The sequence below is a fragment of the Neolamprologus multifasciatus genome, chromosome 23 (assembly GCF_963576455.1).
Source record: "Neolamprologus multifasciatus chromosome 23, fNeoMul1.2, whole genome shotgun sequence".
Classification (NCBI taxonomy): domain Eukaryota; kingdom Metazoa; phylum Chordata; class Actinopteri; order Cichliformes; family Cichlidae; genus Neolamprologus; species Neolamprologus multifasciatus.
In genome coordinates, this window is record NC_140460.1 from 32068994 (window position 1) to 32088230 (window position 19237).

Sequence of the window (19237 nt, forward strand, 5' to 3'; positions counted from 1 at the left end):
AGTTTTTCAGCGTCACTCTGAGACAAGATATTTCTAATTTTAGAGATGTTGCGCAAATGGAAGAACGCAGTCTTACATATTTGTTTAATATGTGCGTTGAAGGACATATCCTGGTCAAAAATGACTCCAAGGTTCCTCACAGTGTTACTGGAGGCCAAGGTAATGCCATCCAGAGTAAGAATCTGGTTAGATACCATATTTCTAAGCTTTTCAGCGCCGAGTACAATGACCTTAGTTTTATCTGAGTTAAGAAGCAGAAAGTTAGTGGCCATCCAAGTCTTTATGTCTTTAAGACATTCCTGCAGTTTAACTAATTGGTGTGTGTTATCTGGCTTCATGGACAGATAGAGCTGGGTGTCATCTGCATAGCAGTGAAAATGTATGCTATGTCTTCTAATGATGCTGCCTAGGGGAAGCATGTATAATGTAAACAGAATTGGTCCTAGCACTGAACCCTGTGGAACTCCATAATTAACCTCAGTGTGTGAAGAGGACTCTCCATTTACATGCACAAATTGGAGTCTATTAGATAGATATGATACAAACCACTGCAGTGCAATACCTGTAATACCTACAGCATGTTCTAATCGCTCTAATAGGATATTATGGTCAACAGTATCGAATGCTGCACTAAGGTCAAGAAGGACAAGCACAGAGATGAGTCCACTGTCAGAGGCCATAAGAAGATCATTTGTAACCTTCACTAAAGCTGTTTCTGTGCTGTGATGAACTCTGAAACCTGACTGAAACTCTTCAAATAAACCATTCCTCTGCAGATGATCTGTTAGCTGTTTGACAACTACTCTTTTAAGGATTTTTGATATGAAAGGAAGGTTGGAGATTGGCCTATAATTAGCTAAGACTGCTGGGTCTAGAGATGGCTTTTTGAGTAAAGGTTTAACTGCAGCCACCTTGAAGGCCTGTGGTACATAGCCGATTATTAGAGATAGGTTGATCATATATAAGATCGAAGAATTAATCAATGGCAGGACTTCTTTGAGCAGTTTTGTAGGAATGGGGTCTAAAAGACACGTTGATGGTTTGGAGGAAGTAATTATTGAAGTTAACTCAGAAAGATCGATTGGAGAAAAAGAGTCTAACTTAACATCAATGGAACTAAGAGTAGCTGTAGATAATATTACATCTGTGGGATGATTATTGGTAATTTTTTCTCTAATGATAAAAATTTTATTTGTGAAGAAGTTCATGAAGTCATCACTAGTTAACGTTAAAGGGATGGTTGGCTCAAAAGAGCTCTGACTTTTTGTCAGCCTGGCTACAGTGCTGAAGAGAAACCTGGGGTTGTTCTTATTTTCTTCAATCAGTGATGAGTAGTAAGCTGTTCTGGCTTTGCGGAGGGCTTTCTTATAAAGCAACAAACTATTTCTCCAGGCTAAATGATGATCCTCTAAATTTGTGACACGCCATTTCCTCTCCAGATTACGAGTCATCTGCTTTAGGGTACGTGTTTGAGAATTATACCACGGGGTCAGGTACTTCTGATTAGAGACCTTAGTTTTCACTGGAGCTACAGTATCCAGAGTCGTACGTAGTGAGGAGGTGAAATTATTAACAAGATAATCGACCTCTGTTGGGGTAGCGTTCAGATAGCTGCTCTGCTCTGTGTTGGTACAGGGCATTGACGATGATAACAGTGGCTGGATTATATTCTTAAACTTAGTTACAGCGCTTTCAGAAAGACATCTACTTTGATAAAGTCCACTCTCCACTGCTGCGTAATCAATTATTGTAAATGTAAATGTTATCAAGAAATGATCAGACAGGAGAGGGTTTTCAGGAAACACTGTTAAATGTTCAGTTTCTATGCCATATGTTAAAACAAGATCTAGAGTGTGATTAAAGTGGTGGGTGGGTTCTTTTACATTTTGAGAGAAACCAATTGAGTCTAACAACAGATTAAATGCCATGTTGAGGCTGTCATTTTTAGCATCAACATGGATGTTAAAATCACCCACAATAATTATTTTATCTGAGCTCAGAACTAAATTAGATATAAAGTCTGAGAAATCAGACAGAAACTCTGTGTAAGGCCCAGGTGGACGATAGATGATAACAAGTAAGACTGGTTTCTGAGTTTCACAGCTGGGGTGGACAATGCTAAGCATCAGGCTTTCAAATGAATTAAAAGTCTGTCTTGGTCTTTCATTAATTAATAGACTGGTGTGAAAAATTGCTGCCACACCGCCCCCTCGACCTGTGCTTCGAGATTTCTGGTAGTTAGAATGACTCGGGGGTGTTGATTCATTTAAACTAACATAATCATCCTGCTGCAACCAGGTTTCTGTAAGGCAGAGTAAATCAATTTGTTGATCAATTATTAAGTCATGTACTAACAAGTCATGTTGAGATCAGGTGAAAACCTCGTGCGCTGTCCACGGTCCTGAAATTCTAGTGTAATAAAACTGTATTAAGGAAAGTTTTTTTTTTCCTTTATTAAGGGAAGTTTTTCAGTTCATTAATGTAAATGAGTGTAAGAAGTGTTGTTGCTGCTGGTATTGCGTGACTCCCTTAGGTTGGAGGATCCAGGTCATCTTTGAGTTCACTGAGCAAATTTAGAATTCAGCTGGCTGGGTCATCTATACGGTTTTACGTCTTTACGTCTACGTATCCTCTGCAGCCATATCAAGTTCAGAAATTGAGATGTGCTTTTTATCTGCATTAAATATTACCTCAATTATCAGCAAAGTGCAAGTCGCAAATCAGTTTGTGCACATGATTTAAATATTATTCTCCCTATAGTTTGCGCTTTGAAAAAAGAACTCCGTGACGTTCATATGCAACAGTCACATAAACCTCTGAGTTCTCACTTTTTACTCACAGTCGTGTCATTGCACTCCTTTTACACCAAAGCTCAGTTTGTGCTGGAGCAACATGTTAGCAAATCTGGCGTTTGGACTTTGAAGTCCTTCAGTACCACATCTGACTTACAAACATACAACCGTCTGTTGAGAATTTGCGAATTATGTCTTTTTGGTCGGAAGTTACCATCTACCACTTCTTCACTCCCGACTATGTTTCCCCTTTCTCTGCCTCTCTCACAGCAGGCAGGACAATCAGTCCTGTAGGACATCAGATGCACAATCATCAACAGAGTCCAGCTACCTGCAGGCTGTGGACAGTCAGGGTGTCCCTCTGTGTCTCTCCTGCCAGCAGCCCTGCTCTACCACAGGTGGAGCGTGGGACACTCGATTCTGCAGCCACAGGTATTGCAACACTAACTACATACAGTTAGAGGGAAAGCTAAACTGGACATTTCCAACTTGTAATAACTTAAGAATTGCTCAAAAAGTTCTGGAGCAGATATGTAGATAATATAGATCTCAGTGTACCTGATGTGTGAGGTCTACTGCAATAGGAGTGTCTTTGATTAGATGTCAGCCAAACAAAAACATATTAAATCAACTTTCACACAGTTTGGGAGGTTTTTTTCCCCCCAAACTTCCCTGTACTCATTGTCCTCTGCGCAGAAGCCCACCCATCTGGCACCAAAAAATTCAATTATATTCAGAGCTTTAAGAGTTTGTGTGCAAAACAAACTCAGAAACACAGCAGTACAATGTTGACTTCACCCTGTTGTTTACTTTCTTTGTAGAAAGAATACTGTTTGCTCAAGACTAAAATAGATTAGACTTCAACTCTTGCATTTATAATGGTCTTTTTCCAAATCTTTTCCTGTAAATTTTTTGGGGGGGAATCAGTCAAATTTGGTCTTTACCAAACTTGATACCATTACCAATGTAAAAAAAAAAAAGTTTTTTATGGAAAATCTAAAACAAACTTATTTCTGTTTAGTTTTTCTGTCCTTCAAGGAGATGCTGCACCTTTTCCTGACAGTCTTAATTCGATTAAATGGTTTTCAAAAGCCAGCTTCTGTTTTTTAACCAACATGAGAAAAACTTTCTATGTGAATGATTTTTATAATAGAAAGAAGTTTCTTTCTGTAGTGCAGATGTTTCTATGTGCTTTGACTCACAGGTGTCAGGAGGAGTTCCAGTTGCGCTCCAGCCAGACTTACATGCGGTCTCAGGTGTTGGAGGCAGAGCGCGGCATCTGTCAGCACTGTGGCCTCCATGCCCATGACCTGTTCATTAAGGTTCGTGACGCTCCACCCTCCCAGCGAAAGGAGATGCTGGAGAACACTTGGCTTACCCAGCTGCCACTCAAACAGGTGGGACATAGAGCAGAGGAGGCACTGTTTCGTATTTGTCTCTCATCCATGTTTCAGGAAAACTCCACCAATGAGCTGAAGAAACTTTTTTTTTCAAGTGCCAAACAGCCATTAACTATGGTGGTCAGTCAGTGCAACGAGGCAAGTTGTGTCAATGTGAAATTCAATTCCACACCACTGTTTCTGTCAGTTTCTGTCATATTTCTTTCCTGTAGACCTTTATACAATCAAAGGAGTGGCCACAGTGGCGTGCAGCAACTTTTACAGAAAGGCGAGCAGAGATGTCTTTTATCGATTGTGTTTTATTCGTTTACACAAGCTGACAGCCCGCTGCAGCTTGATTTACTTTTCCTGGATGGCTTCACCTTTCTGCACTTCTTCCTGACTGAAAAGCTGTATCAATCCCAATTCCAAAAAAAGTTTGGATGCTATAGAAAATGTAAATACAAACAGAATGCAATGATTTGCAAATCTCAAAAACCCAGATTTTATTCACACATAGAAATTATACCAAATGTTTCAAGTTTGACAATTTAATCTTCCAAAAATATTGGCTGTTTTTAATTTGATGTCAACTAATTAGGTTAATGAGCAACAGGTCATTAAGACGAAAGGGTACTAAAAGGAGCATGTAGGAGAGGTAGAGCTCTGCAAACTGTTTGCAGATTGTGGAACAATTTCAGATTAATAATCCTCAATGTAAATTTGCAAAGACTTTGAATACCAGTTTACCAGAATAAGAATAAGTTTCAGAGAATCTGGAGAAATCTCTGTATGCAAGAAACTAGATCAAAAACCAGCATTGGATATCCGGGGTTTCCGCGCACTCAGGAGGCTGCATTACAAACAGGTATGATTCTGGCATGGAAATCACTGCAAGACGACTTCAAGAATTCATTCTCTGTGGATACAGTTCCTCATGCCAGTTAAAATACTATCGTGCAAAGAAGAAGCTAAATGTTAACATGATGCAGAAATGGTGTTGTCTTCTCTTAGCTTTTAAAATGGAATAAAATTTGAAAACTGGGAAAAACATGAGAAACATGGCACCACATCGCCAGAGGAGAGAGACCAATCGAGCTTGTTATAAGGGCTCATATCAAAAGCCTGCATCTCTGATGGTATGGGGTACATTAGTGCCTATGGAATTGGCATCTTCCACATATGGAAAGACACACTGATGCTTAAACATATATACAGTTTGTAGACAACAAACTATACTCCCACCCAGACTACGTCTTTTCCAGGGAAGGTCTTGTGTATTTTAGCAAGACAATGTTAAGCTGCATGCTATTACAACAGCATGGTAAACCGATTTGCCTGCCTGCAGTTCAAACTTTTCACTAACTGAAACATTTGGTGTGTAATAAAATGAAAAATACAGAAAAGAAGGCTCAAGAATACTGAGGAGCCCGAATCCAATATCAGACAATAATGGGACAACAATCTTCTCCCAGAAGTCCAGCATCTGGTCTCCTCAGTTGCCAGATATTTACAGGCTGTTGTCTAAATAAAGTGATGCTACACAGTGGTAGGCATAACCCTCTCACAACTTTTGTGAGAGGGTTTTTTTAACCATTCTGTTCCTGTGGAATTTAAAATGACTTTTTTATAGGGTACATTTTCTCACTTTACACATTGAATATGTTTGGTGTCATCTTTTCTGAATAAAATATGGGTTTATGAGATTTGCATTCTGTTTTTTAATTTGTGTTTTATACAGTGTTCCAACATCAGAATTGGGGTCATAGTCTGTATATGTCTTCTAAATATTACTTTACATAAAACAGTGTTACTTGTAAATTGAACATAAAATATTAAAGTTTACTGTGGCTGTTCTGTGAGGACGATATATCTCTAAATGAAAAGCTATTAGAGTTCAGAAACACAGCCCTACAGCTTGATTTTAAAAAGTCGTTTAAATATGTGTATAAACAGGAAGGTGATATATTAGCAAAACATCTGGTTAAACTTAGTATGTAAACCAGATATGGTAGCAGCTGGCACTCCTCTTCCTTAAGGCTTTCTTTGCTAATGTGGTAAAGCAATTATTAAAAACACTGCACAATAAAACTTATTTGCTACAACAGTAATTCGCAGATTGATGGTTTGCTTGCAAATGCTAGCTCCATTTCCACAAAGCATAGACAGTAAGGGATCTCAGAGCAGTAAAAGCAGACCCAGCGGCAGGTTGTCTAACACAGTCTCTGCCATCAGTTTCCTGTCAGAGTTACAGGTTAATGCTGCTGGTTTCTCAGCTTGACATGCTCAAGTTATTGTTAACAAGACAAAAAGTTGAGCTTGAGCACAGACGTGCCTTCAAAATGCTTATCCCAGAAAGATGTCTCTGAGTCAAGCAGAGTTAATCCTGCTTCCAGAGACAGCCAAATGAGACCAATAAAAGCCAGTAATATACAGGAAGTGCGAATCTGAGATCTTTTACCTTTTATCTGAGAAGAAAGCAGAATGGGATTCATTTTGCTATGTTTTAATTGATGTTTTTAGATTTTACATCATGATGATCATGATCATTTTTATACATGCAAATATTTAATACAAACTAAAACTTCATGGAATCTCATTATACTTCTCATTATTAAAAAAACAGACTGAGTGTCTGTTTGGAAAATTATCTGTTTTTAAACAGGAAGCAATGCGTGGGTGAACTAAAAAAACATTTATACATACAGGTTTTGCTCGTTATTTTAAAGTTGTATGATAGCATGCTAACATTTGGTGATTAGCACCCACATTACCTGAGGGAATTTTATTTTGATGTGGTTGGATGTTTCTTTTTTCATATAAGGATGCTTTCTCCTCAATATTGAAAATTTGTACCAACTTTGTTAGATAAACAGTCATCAAAATGCACACATTAACTGACATCAGTCTCTCTATGTGAGCCAAAGAACTGACAAAGAAGACCATTTTTTGTGTGTTTATGTAAGTGCAAAAATAAAAGCACCCTGTACTCCCCATCCCACCCACCTACGCACATATGCATCTACTCACACACACACACACGCAGGTTGATCTGCACTCCAAGGGGCCAGCTCCCAGTAAATGGATTGCTGGGCCCATTGATTTTTTTTCCCAGTGCCAGGCCTCGACCAGTAAGCCTATTTGATTTGGTTGGCTGTTATCCTGCAAAGCCACCCCCACACACACACACAAACACACACTCACCCCTCCTCCCCTCTTTCCAGTGCCGCCGGCAGAAGCATCAGCGCCGATCGATGCACCGAGCTTTAGAGGAAACAAACTCAGCCACATGATAAGACACCAGTGGTGGAGAAGCCTTGAGATTATAGGCTCATTCTTTGGTTCATACTGGGGGGGGTTGGTACGTGTGTGTGTGTGTATGAGAGAGAGTGAGAATGGTTATATGTGTCTATGTTTGTAGCTTGGGCTCTCTTTTTGGCGTGCATGTGTATAACAGGTGTGGCTGTAATGGTATTTTGATGCGCGTGTGGATTTTCAGGATGTGTTAAGGCCTTTAGGTGCTTGTGAGAGGAGCTTCAGTATGTGTGTAAGTGTGCAGTAGTGAGGTAAGGTGCACCAAAGTGCATGCTTTTGGCACAAAAGCAGGCTCAATTGACTCGAATGTGTGAGAGCTTGTTTGAGAGTGCCTGTGTGTAAGAGAGATCTGAACTCTGGCCCTGTGAGCAGGCCTGTTCTTTAAATCTGTTGGGATCAATTCCAGCTCCCTGCCTTAATGTCGGCAGAGTAGTTCTCAAAGTAGGAAAATAGATTTCTGACCCTGAACTCTTCCCAACAGGATTCTCTCTCTCTATTGTCTTAAGCTCTTCCACTGGCTTGCTCTCTTTTTTCTTTTTGTCTCTATTCTCTGTCATCTTCCCATTCTTGCTTTCTGTTTTCTCCACTTTTTTTTCCTTTTTATATTTTCTTCATAAAATAAATTTCAGATTCACAACAGTATTATCTGCAAGTAAATCCACACTGTGTCCAGTGGACCTCAGTACGTTTTTACAAAGAAGCACTACAGGTCTTCAAATGGTTCAAATGGTTCAGCTAGTTACTCATTAGCTTTGACTTATTTCTGTTGCATCTCAGACGTTCAACAACAACTTCTGCTACTGTTGACTGGTATAGATTATTTTTAAAAAGAATAATCTTTGACATCACGTGGATGGTCAGGTGAACGTACGTTACTTGCCTGGGAATACCTGGCATCAGGATGGACTGGGAAGAAGCTAAGCCAGTGGAGGCAGTGTGGTCCTTTGGGCAATGTTCTGCTGGGAAACCTTGGGTCCTGCATCCATGTGGATCACTTTTACATGTACCGCCTACCTAAGCATTGTTGCAGATCATGTACACCCTTTCATGGAAACAGTATTCCCTTATTAGCAAAACACTGGTGTCTTGCTGTATTTTCTGTAGTAGTCAAAGGAATTGAACTGTGTATTTTTATTGTGTCTGTGTTTCTACTCCTTCTCCTTTGCCTCCAAAGACATCAGTTTAACTGATAAAATAACTGTTACTGTGTCGACTCTCACCTTAACAAGTCAAACATATATATATATATATAAAGAGCAATTAAAACAGAAGCTCACCTGAAATACTACTCAGGATATTGTCAACAATATTGTTGCTGTGTGCAAATGCATTTTTTTTTTATCTTACTTACAAACTTGCCCATTATGTAAGTTTTCCTTGTGTGATGAAAACTCTCCTCCTCTAAAGTGAAAAATGTGCTTTAAAATGTAATTAGCAGAATTTTTTTTTAAAAGTCACAAAAAGTTGAGGCATTTAGGAGTGTGCACCTTAATTGTAGCACGATATTCCCAGCGGTATTTTTAACCTAATTTCTGTCAGGCAGGCTTGCGAGCTCTCCCTGATTAAGTTTCCCTCCAGCTGCCCGTAATGTAGGCCACAAACATTTTGGTGATTTATACAGCTGTACCTGAGGCAGCAAACGGTGATGGATAGCATGAGGTCAAAGTTTGCTGTCATCAATTCGGCACAAATGATGTTTTCATCAGCTGGTCTTATCCTCACAATCACACAGGCTTACATTAATCTCAGCATAATAAACTTCCATCAGAGGCCCTTTCCTGCAGTTTGCCTTCATTATTTCCTGGATTTTGCCAGTTATGTGCTTTGCTGGGATGTGTTTTTTTGGCTTGAGACTCTTTTTTTATCTTCTTTTATTGTGAGGCGCATTGCAGAAATGTCCCCGCGGTGCAGAGATTTGTTTAATATGAATGATTTGTCTGTGCCTGTGTGCGCTGTAAAGTAACAATTTAGGTCACTGTAGTACCCAGCGAAAGGCTGAGCTTTACTAAAGACATCACATCAGTGCAAAGAATTAACTTTAGCATAGATGGATGGTTTGGGAGGGGAGCGCAATCAAACGTTGTTTTAGGCAATTTAGAGCAGTGTGAGGGAACATCCGAGGGTAGCCGGTGTACTGAGACGCTCACTGTTGTATTCCGGTGTGCTTCCAGCTGAACGAGATGATCCGAGCTCCTGTTGAAGGGGATTTCTGGCAGGTTGACCACATCCGTCCGGTCTACAGCGGAGGAGGCCAGTGCTCTCTGGACAACCTGCAGACACTCTGCACGGTCTGCCACAAAGCCGTATGTGCACACTCCGCATCACAGCACCCATAACAACCGCAGCACCAGCTTTTAAAGCCAAAGGGCTTAGGGGGCAAAAGCAATTTGTCTAACATTTTAAGGTGCACAGCAGATGGAGCTCTCCTTTATCCCTGTATAAAGAGAAAGCGCCATCACTCATGTTGAGGATCACATGTGCTGGCAGTAATGTGATACATGGTCAAACACATTGATCAAAAGTCATATTATCCCTCACAAAGCTATATACTGCCTATAATAACATCACATGATGTGGCTTTGTGACATTTTGATGTATAGCATGCGTTGGAAAATGCTATATATCGGCCTCTTCCTTCTTGCACTCCTTCAATATTTCATATTTTCAGTCAGCCACTTCTTAAAAGCAGATCTGATTTGAGAGGAAACTTTTCAAAATAAGACACAGCTTTTACCGTGAGCTGAAATGTGCTTTGCTTTCACACCAGAATGCTTCTTTCTGTCAGCTTGGAAGGAAATGCTTCACATGTCGACGTATGTAAACTGAAGCAAAGCACTGCGACTGATAAGGGGATCCTCGCACTGTTTATGCCCCCTCTCAGACACTTTAATCTAGAGATGCTCGATATATCGATCTGACTTTTCTGTGCTGACTGCAGATGTAACCTCTTACATCATGTTCCATTTTTCTCCACAGAGGACGGCTCAGCAAGCCAAAGAACGGAGCCAGAGCAGGAAGAGTGCTGCAGCTTCCAAGGTTTCGTCAGACATCAGCAGGTTCTTCGTTCGGAAAGAAAACAATTAGCTGGGACCTGTTACGCTTTCACTTATTGTCAGTTAGGGATGGAGCGATCCAATACTTGGATCAGATAGCCTGACACCAAAAACTAGATCAGGCATCTGTGACATGGCTTATCTATGCTCTTCAGGTCTATCATGTTTTGTGTTTACTACCCCACGCATCGCCAGCAATCTGCTAACTTCCAGCAGTCAGCTAACAGCAAAGCAACAGTAGTTCAAAGTGTTTCGCTACCGCAACACCAGTTTGTCTTAATATGTGTACAAGTGAGTTAGCACGACGGAAGAGCTTCAGCGACAGCAGTTCAGTTTGTTTCTCTTTCTCTGTCATTATGTTTGGTTTAACACTTGTTTGGAAGCTTTTGCGTCACTCATGGTAACTTAAAGGAAATTAAAGGAGAAACTGTGACTATAAATTACAGCACTGTGCTGTAATTAATCCTACACAAAGTTGAAATAACGCTAATGCAAATAAATGTTTTTTAAAGCATAAATACATTTGTCTTTTAATACTTTTCTAATGAATAGGTCGATAATCTTCTGTCTCACTTCTCAGAGTGAGAAATACACACTGGACCTGGTAGCAGCAGATCCTGGATGCTCATATTAAACATCACCAAAGTGGTTAGAAAATGTATAAAGTTCCAAAAAGTTCAGGCTTCAGATAAACAGCCACTTTTTAGATGTTTTCTTTCTGCTCTTTTCTTTGAGAGTTGATATACGTAGTGTTATCTCAGCTACACGACTATGGTCACAGAAGCTCAACGCACCTGTTCAAGAGGGGCAGCCAATCAGAAGATAGTCAGCTTAAAGGGAAAGAGAAGACAGTATAAATGATGGACGTACAATCCTTGACCCCTGTGTTTGCATGAACACTTCTGGTCTTATAGAACTTTATCAGACAACAGCCAGCAGTTATAACCTCGCCAAACACTTTTGCTCAGTCACTCGACCCTTTGTTATTTGCTTAGTGACTCATTTTTAGGTCGTATTGAACAGAAGATTAGGTCCATTTTATAAATTTTAATGGATATATGAGTCAGAAAGGAGGAGCTAAATAGCTAGTCATAGGCAGGCTTAGCTCGGGACATCACGACCAAATGAGTAATGTCCATCTTTTATACTGTATATGGACAGAAGTTATCTAAAACGGCTTGTTTCAGGCAGCAGATGAGCCGATGGGCAAAACCAGTGGGAAGGATAAATATAGATTATTTTGAACTGTGCAAAGCCACTAGACCCTAACTGCAAGACAAAAAAACAAACGAGAGAAACGGAAGAGGAAGAGCAAAATAGGTCCCCTTTAAAGGTTTGGTGCAGTTTGCACATGTAAAGGTGTTTATTCAGTTTACATAAAGACGCACTGTGTGAAGTATCAGAAGTCCCATTTGCTGTGACAGATGAGGATACAAGGCCTTTAAAGATTCTGCCTAGCTTTCAGATGCTCTCATCTGCGTCCCACTGGACCCCATTACGTTGGAAGATCTAGTAGTGGAGATTTACCTTAAAGAAAAGTGCAGTGACGTCTGCATCAAATGCAAATTCAGCCAACTCCCCTCTCGTCCCCGAACCGTCACAAGAGCGGTAGTTTTGATTTATGACGCCCCCTTCCCTTTTTTTTTGCTCGAGGCTGAAATGGAGCAGGTTGTTTGGAGAGTTGCTGCTATTTTAAGATTTTGCAAAGTTGGTGAAAAGTAGCAGCTCAGAGATGAATTGCGAGCTTTGTGATTAAAACTCTACAGCAGCAAACACACCCAGGTGTCCTCATTGGTGTGATCAACAAGTGTCGCCTTGTAAATCTTTTTTTTTTCTTTATGAAAGATGGATGAGCACTCTCTGATGGAATGAGAAACCTCTTTTCACCTTGTTTCGTTTCTTCTTCTCCCACTCTGGCGCTGTAACCGGTTTGGACTGTAAATACTGCGAGCCGTCGGCAGTTCCGACAAGCTCGCAAATCGTTTCATCGCCTCAAGTCAGGAACATTATCGTCCATGTCCACGCATCTACCTCCTCTTCAGCTGTGCTTGATGATCTGAGCAGAGCTAAAGTCAGTCAGGAGGGCTATGTTTAGAGACAGAGAGCAGAGTTACTATGGAAACAAGGCTTTAGGTTCAGCCATGTTGGGAATATTGAATCTGTTCTTGTGAGAGTTATACAATGAGCTAGACAGACATCAGAAACTCCAATCAATACCAGCAGCCTCCTGCGAGAACGAGGCCCTCGCATTCCTCCGCAGCGCGGTTTTACCTCCCCTCTCCGCTCTGAGGCTCCACCGTCGACGTTTTAGGGTGTCGTCATGTCACGATTTGCCTGTCTGTCAGTCGTGTCAAACGCCTAACTCAGCACATTCTGCCGTCGCAGGAAAGTTTAAAATTTTTCTGACAGCCCCCCCCCAACTTCTCTCAGCCTATCAGCTGAAGACGCGCTTTAAACTTTCTCTGAGCCCATGTGGGTGCACGCGTGGGTGTATGTGTATTTCCCCTACGGCTGCTCCAGGTCTCCACTTAATAAGACCGTTGTTCCTCTCCTGTCCAAACCGACAAGCTTTGTGAGTAATGAACATCTCCCAGGCAGCCTTCCAACAACAGCAGGTTTCAGTGTCAGTCCCTGTCAGCAGCCAATGACTCTGATCCGCTGTTTTATTACACCCAAAAGGTGTGTGTGCGGCAGAGAGAAAGTGAGGAAACTAGTGCGAAAGTGTGGCTGAGTGTGTGTGCTGCTCAGATTAAGCTCGTGTGTTTGGCAGAAGGAAAGTGTATATTGGACAGGAGAGGAAGTGGTGTGCATGTGTTTGTCAGAGGAAGCCATAATGAGGCAGCGCCCAGATGAAGATATCTTGCATTCCTCCCAGAGGGTCTGCTGGGTAAAGAGCAGCGCCACAGCCGCGTGACACTGTTTGCGTTGGACAACCTATCAGCCCAGAGAACAACATTACCTCCACGGGTGATGACAGTAATAAAGATGGACTCAAACACCGACCGAGGTTTGCCTGTTTGCTTTCCGTCTAACGTGCTGCCCGCCTTTCTCTCACTTTTTGAAGTTGGCATCAGAGCAAAGAAGAAAAAAATCCAACTTGCTTTTTTTTCCTTCATCAAGTGAAATCGACATCCTTTCCACGGTGCCCCTACCGCATGGACCTTTCTGCAGGTTACATAGCAACAGAGCATACAGTGAATGCTGTGTGGATAAAATTAGCTGGACAAATATCTAGCAGAAATAATCACATGTAATTACAAGATCACAATATAATGGCAAAAGAAGGATGGCAGGGAAAGAAAAAAAGCGCCATCTGACAAACATGCAAAGCACAGAAACTGGTTTTAATGCTTTTCATTACTTTATGTTATACACTATGTTATACACATTTACATTTCATCTAAATATGGGGGGAGTTTCATATTATAAGGTCTGGATATCCAAAAGGCTCCTCCAAAGTATTTTTTCTACTTTTTGATCTGTGTGATGTCAATGAGAGCAGATACAGCTGTAACCTGCCAATTCAAGCCAGCCGGTGGCTCATGCCTCGCTCACACAGGCCTAGAGACTTGTCAGTGACCCCTTGGTGACCTTTGGTTGCTTGGAAAAATTTTCTATTCCCTGACCTGGAATGCGTGAGTAACTGCTGGCAGTGAAAAACAGCTGAAATCAGTCACATGACAGACGCTGAGTCATCTGCAGACACTTGCCCTTCACTCACTGCGCTGTAGTGCAATTTGAAAAAGTGAGCTCACCTTTAAAGGAAAAGTTGTCTTACGTCTGCAACTGAAAAAGGTGCTTTCTGTTTTGCATTACACTTTTCACATTTTCTCTGTTGAATTCAATTCAGTTCAGTTTTGTTGATATAGCACCAAATCACAACAGTTGCCTCAAGCTACTTGACATTTTAAAGTAAAGACTCAACAATATTACAAATTATAATCATACAGGTGTATACACCATCAAGCACATTTTATTTAGGCGAGCACTTGGTGACAGTGGGGAGGAAAAACTCCCAGAGCAATCACAAGGACATTTTGGGTGCAGCACTTTATACCTCTTTGCACCCACTTGAAAACCTCTCACAAATACACACTTCTCCCTAGCAACCAGTGGTTGCCAGGGGAGATTTCTAGGACATTTCTGGGCTTGAGTGAATTTGGCCTGAGCAAACAATTTAACAGCAAACTCTAGCAGCCACTCACCAACTGGGTGGAGGAAGACCTCTTCCCTAACAACCATTGGTCACCAGACGGTCATGAACTGATCTCTAGGCCTGGGTTACTTGAGCCTTAAGGGGAGGGGCTAAAAAAAAAGGCTTGATGGAAAGCACCCAGGGTCAGTATAAGAAAAATGACTAAGAATAAAAATATGAAGCTGGAATTTAGCATATTAGTTTTTTCCCCTTCAAAAGATTATTGGGTTTAACATTTAACGCGTTTCTTTTCTGATTTAAAAAAGATTATATTAAACCACCAAAACCAGCTTAACTTTTCTTGAAAGTTTTGTGTGTTTATGAAAGTTGGATACATAATTTCTTTAGGCTGCTGACTTCAAAACCCGAACACATCTGGGGCGCCTTTAGCTTTCACAGTGTTATATCGAATCTTTTAAAGTGGTGTTAATAAATAAACCTAAAGGTACGACTATCGCTACAAGCTAATGTAGCATGCTTTTATTGCTGACCGGTGTCGAGGGTAACACATTACTGTAATCACATTCCATTTGTCTGTAACATATTAGTTTCTTTATACAGCAATCACATTACAGCTACTAATTATACAAATACATCAGTTGTGCTCTGTAGGTATTTAATCTGCATCACTGGCAGGTAGAAAAAGCTGACCTTGGTTAGTGCGGCAGATAACACACAGAGGGGAGAGCAGTCTACAGGTTTGAAGAACTGTTTTGAATTTGTTGTGTTCAGGGACGTTTTCAGGATTGCGCAGCTGGAACCAAGAGCAAAGCATCAGGGGGCACGGGAAAACAGAATGGTTGATCAGACATAAATATGGTGCAGAAAATTGATGTAGAAAACAGTGAGGAAGGTACACTTTCCAGCCTGTGCCTTCATACAGATGGTATTCATGAAAAGCGGGATCGCACGAGAGTTTAAGATGCTTTTTTATGTGTGTCAAAACAAGGATTTAGACCTTTAAGACTTCATAATCCTGTTTAAGTAGCAAAAACTACAAAGGTTTAATACATTATACGTAATAGCCCTTTTTTCACACCCATAATCCTGTTGGTTCATAATTCCTGATTAATTATTTGTGTATGACTTTAATGTGCAGCTGGAGATGATTTGAATTCATTTTATAAAGCTGGATAGCTTTATCTGCAATAATACAGCATATATGTATATTTTAAAATCTTCAAAAACCATAAATAACTAAAGCTTTCAAATAAATGGCACAGAGGTTTCACAGCAGAGTTGCAGAGATTACGACATGCATATTCATCCACTGCCGGAACTAGTCCTCCCCAAAAACAGTATTTACCCGTGTTTCTGTAATCGTGTGATGTTGTGATTGTTGGTTTGGTCTCAACTCATCAAAATGTAGAAGACATTACTAGTGTGAAAACAGCACATTTCCTCTGCATGTTAAAGCTGCAGTCACATTGGTATTCGTAATGTGGGTCAGAGGACCTCCAGGGGCTGTGACAGGGCTCCTGGGGCTCCTCGGCAAATTGAGAAATAGATTAATATCACTGCAACTCAATTCCATAGGAACTTCTGCAATTACAGATGTTACATTAAGTGTAAGGATGATTATTGCAGTTTGAGCTTTTAGTCTCAGTTTCATCTCCCCGCAGGTTGAGGGGGTGGGGGGGTCTGTGACATGAAAATGTTTGGCCACCCCCCGTTCCAACCAGGACAGACTTTACGCTAAACTACACAAATCATTCGTAATTCAATCACGATTTGCATTCAGACAGCACGGCGTTATATTTGGCCCCATTCCACTGGTTATTCCATTTCAACCTCGCCTGCCCCCATAATCTACTTTGGCCTTTTCAGCTGAAGGAAGCGTTTCTACAAACCCAATCATGTGTGACAGGTGTGATGGAGAAGGGCCAATAAAAGCCTGCACAGCGCACTGCGTGCGGCCGCCGGCTCTCCAATCCGTGGCTGAATCCTGCTGTGGTTTGATTCCTGGCTGCCATGCTCGCCGCTGTGATCCCTCTGTGTCTGTGACCCTCCCTGCCCTTCAGCAAGGAAAAGGAAATAGATGTGAGGGAGGCCGTACCCCGCTGTTCTCCTTCAGGAATGAAAAACAGCCGCGGCACAGTCTCTGTCTTGCCAAAGCACCTCTGATATTCTGTCATTTGGTGGAATGTGAACTGCAGAACCTCATTATAGAAAAGGAATGAACCTTGAGTCAGACCTCCGCAGTGTTGTGTTACAACACCGAGGAAGCTTGTATTCTAAAAGGCTACACCCGTATCGCCTAATTGAACTCTGGAGTCGGCATTTAGGAAGCGGTTCTTGGCTTTAAACAGCCCCAGCCAGAGAGGCTTTTGTCTTTATTGTCATATTATCTCTTGGGATGGTGATAAGATGATTAATCATTTCCCGCTGCAGCAAGAAGGCTGGCACCGCTCGGCGGAGCGCGACGCCCTGGGTGGAGGAAAACGGTATTATGGCCCAGGTAATTGGTGGAGGACCATCACTCATAAGCGATCTAATTAATCTCATTAAAACACCCTCTCTGCTTGCACAGAGGTGTTTCTTGAGGAGCGCCGCAACAGAAGGCGTTTTCCCCCGAAATGGGTTTATCCATCCTGATAAGTGTCATATACGCACATGATGTTCTGAGAGGAGCTGCAGCTGAAGCGAGAAACAGAAAATCGATACAACAATTCCATGTAAACCTCAGCCAGCTATTTTCAAATGTCATTCGGCATAGTAGGAGATGTGCAGTGGTAAAAGGATGCTTTCTCATTGCTCAGCTGGAGGTGGCTTTTGTCAAGTCCAAATTCTATTTATTCAAGATGGCTCCCTGGTTGTCTCCCAAGATGCATGGCATGCTGCGGATTAAGAGCAAAAACGCAATCAATTCACCCAGTGGGAGATCAGGGGAAATAACAGATAAGGTTCTTAGCATAATTCATACAGTCCCCAATCTGGGCTAGGATTAATGTATGTCTTGGCTGTAGTTGGCTCTCATTTGTATGTTTGGCGCTTGCGTGGGGCTAAATTGGCGCTTCATGTGGCCCATTACAATCAGGCTTTGTTTGGAAGGGCCCCAGCGAGGACTGGATCTGACCGCATTGTTTTACAAGGCATCTGTATCTAATGCAATTTAGGACTGATGTAATCTCATCTACATTTCAAGATCTGTTACACAGTCTTCGGTCTTTTCAGCAAGCCGTGTCAGCATTTTAATCTGCGCTCTACCTCTTAGCGTCCACCAGGTTGGCCATGACCTGACTAGGATTAGGTTCACTGCTTACGTCACATATGCTAGTAAATCTACCCCATAATGTATTTATGTTTTGTTTTTTTTTATGTTCTGCCGGAGGTTTCTTCCTGTTAAAAGGGAGTTTTTCCTTCCCACTGTCGCCAAAGTGCTTGCTCATAGGGGATCATATGATTGCTGGGTTTTTCTCTATAGTCCCTCACTGTAACGCGGTTCACCTTTCGCGGCCTCGCTGTTTCGCGGATTTTTTTGTGCAATTTTGCATGCTTTTTTTTCCCCAGTGTATCATTTTCTACGTCCTGATTGGCTGTAGACCATTGTCAATTAATAATAATAATAATAACTTTATTTATAAAGCGCTTTCAAACAAAATCTCCTCCGTGCCGTGTCTCCTGTACGGTACAGAATGCGTTCAGCTTGTCAAATTTACTCTTCGATCGCTACAGTGTGACTCTGAAGTGCTGTACTGTGGGTTTGTAGGTTTTCTCCCCAACAAACACAACAACGTCGACAAAATGTTTTGCACCATCAGAGGCACCTGCAGTAGCACACAAAAGGCAGAGGAAGATGCTAACCATCGCACAAGAAGTTGGACTTCTGCACAGCAAATCCAGCATGTCCAAATTAACACTGTCAGATTTGATTTCAACACTTTTAAAGTGTCTATATGGGTCCACACCAGAGAGTGTTAATTTAACTCTTTTTGGAGAGTTGGTATGTTAACTCTGATTTAGTGTTAAACACCAAATCTGTCTGGAGTTGATAATTTAACACTTGGTGTTAAGAGTTTATATATTAACTCTCAAAGAGTATTTTAGTTTAACTACGTAAGAGTTATCTTCTAATTAATTCTAAAAAGCGGGAATTTTACTGTTCTGAACTTCTAGAAATTTCTTTTGGAAATAAACATTTACTAAAAAGACGCAATGGTTTTTGAAAAACATTTATTCTGAACTGTGCACCACAATTTCAAAACATTTTCTAAAGATGTAACAGTGTACATGTTCTCACTTTCATTAGAATTTCGTTTATCAAAAGGTCTGACATAGGTGAGCTGGTAAATGCAAATAACAGCATTCTCATCACTTATTTCAATAAATACAAAATACAATATGCATGTCCTTCATTCATCACTTTGTGGAACTTCAACGCACTTCTGCTCTCCCCCATATTCCATCTTCACAAGCACATCCTATGTGGAGATTGAATAAAAATTAGTTGACACTAATTAATGGCACAAATTAATTGAAGCACAGTAAAAAAAAAAAAAGGAA

At 41.1% G+C, this 19237-nt stretch overlaps 1 protein-coding gene across 4 annotated transcripts in view; it reads left to right on the plus strand.

The window, feature by feature from the left end:
• The window catches only part of zranb3 (zinc finger, RAN-binding domain containing 3), a 131252-nt gene extending 112691 nt beyond the window's left edge, over positions 1–18561 (plus strand). For 2 of the 4 annotated variants that reach the window (XM_085152639.1, XM_085152640.1), the window contains exons 19-22: positions 3063–3224; positions 3997–4189; positions 9658–9789; positions 10463–18561. In XM_085152639.1, coding sequence (XP_085008765.1) covers positions 3063–3224; positions 3997–4189; positions 9658–9789; positions 10463–10570 — 595 coding nt within the window. In that variant the 3' untranslated portion in view covers positions 10571–18561. The remainder of the gene's footprint in view (positions 1–3062; positions 3225–3996; positions 4190–9657; positions 9790–10462) is intronic. The other 2 variants (XR_014872556.1, XM_085152642.1) reach the window with 2 other exon arrangements.
• The last annotated feature ends 676 nt before the right edge of the window (positions 18562–19237 follow it).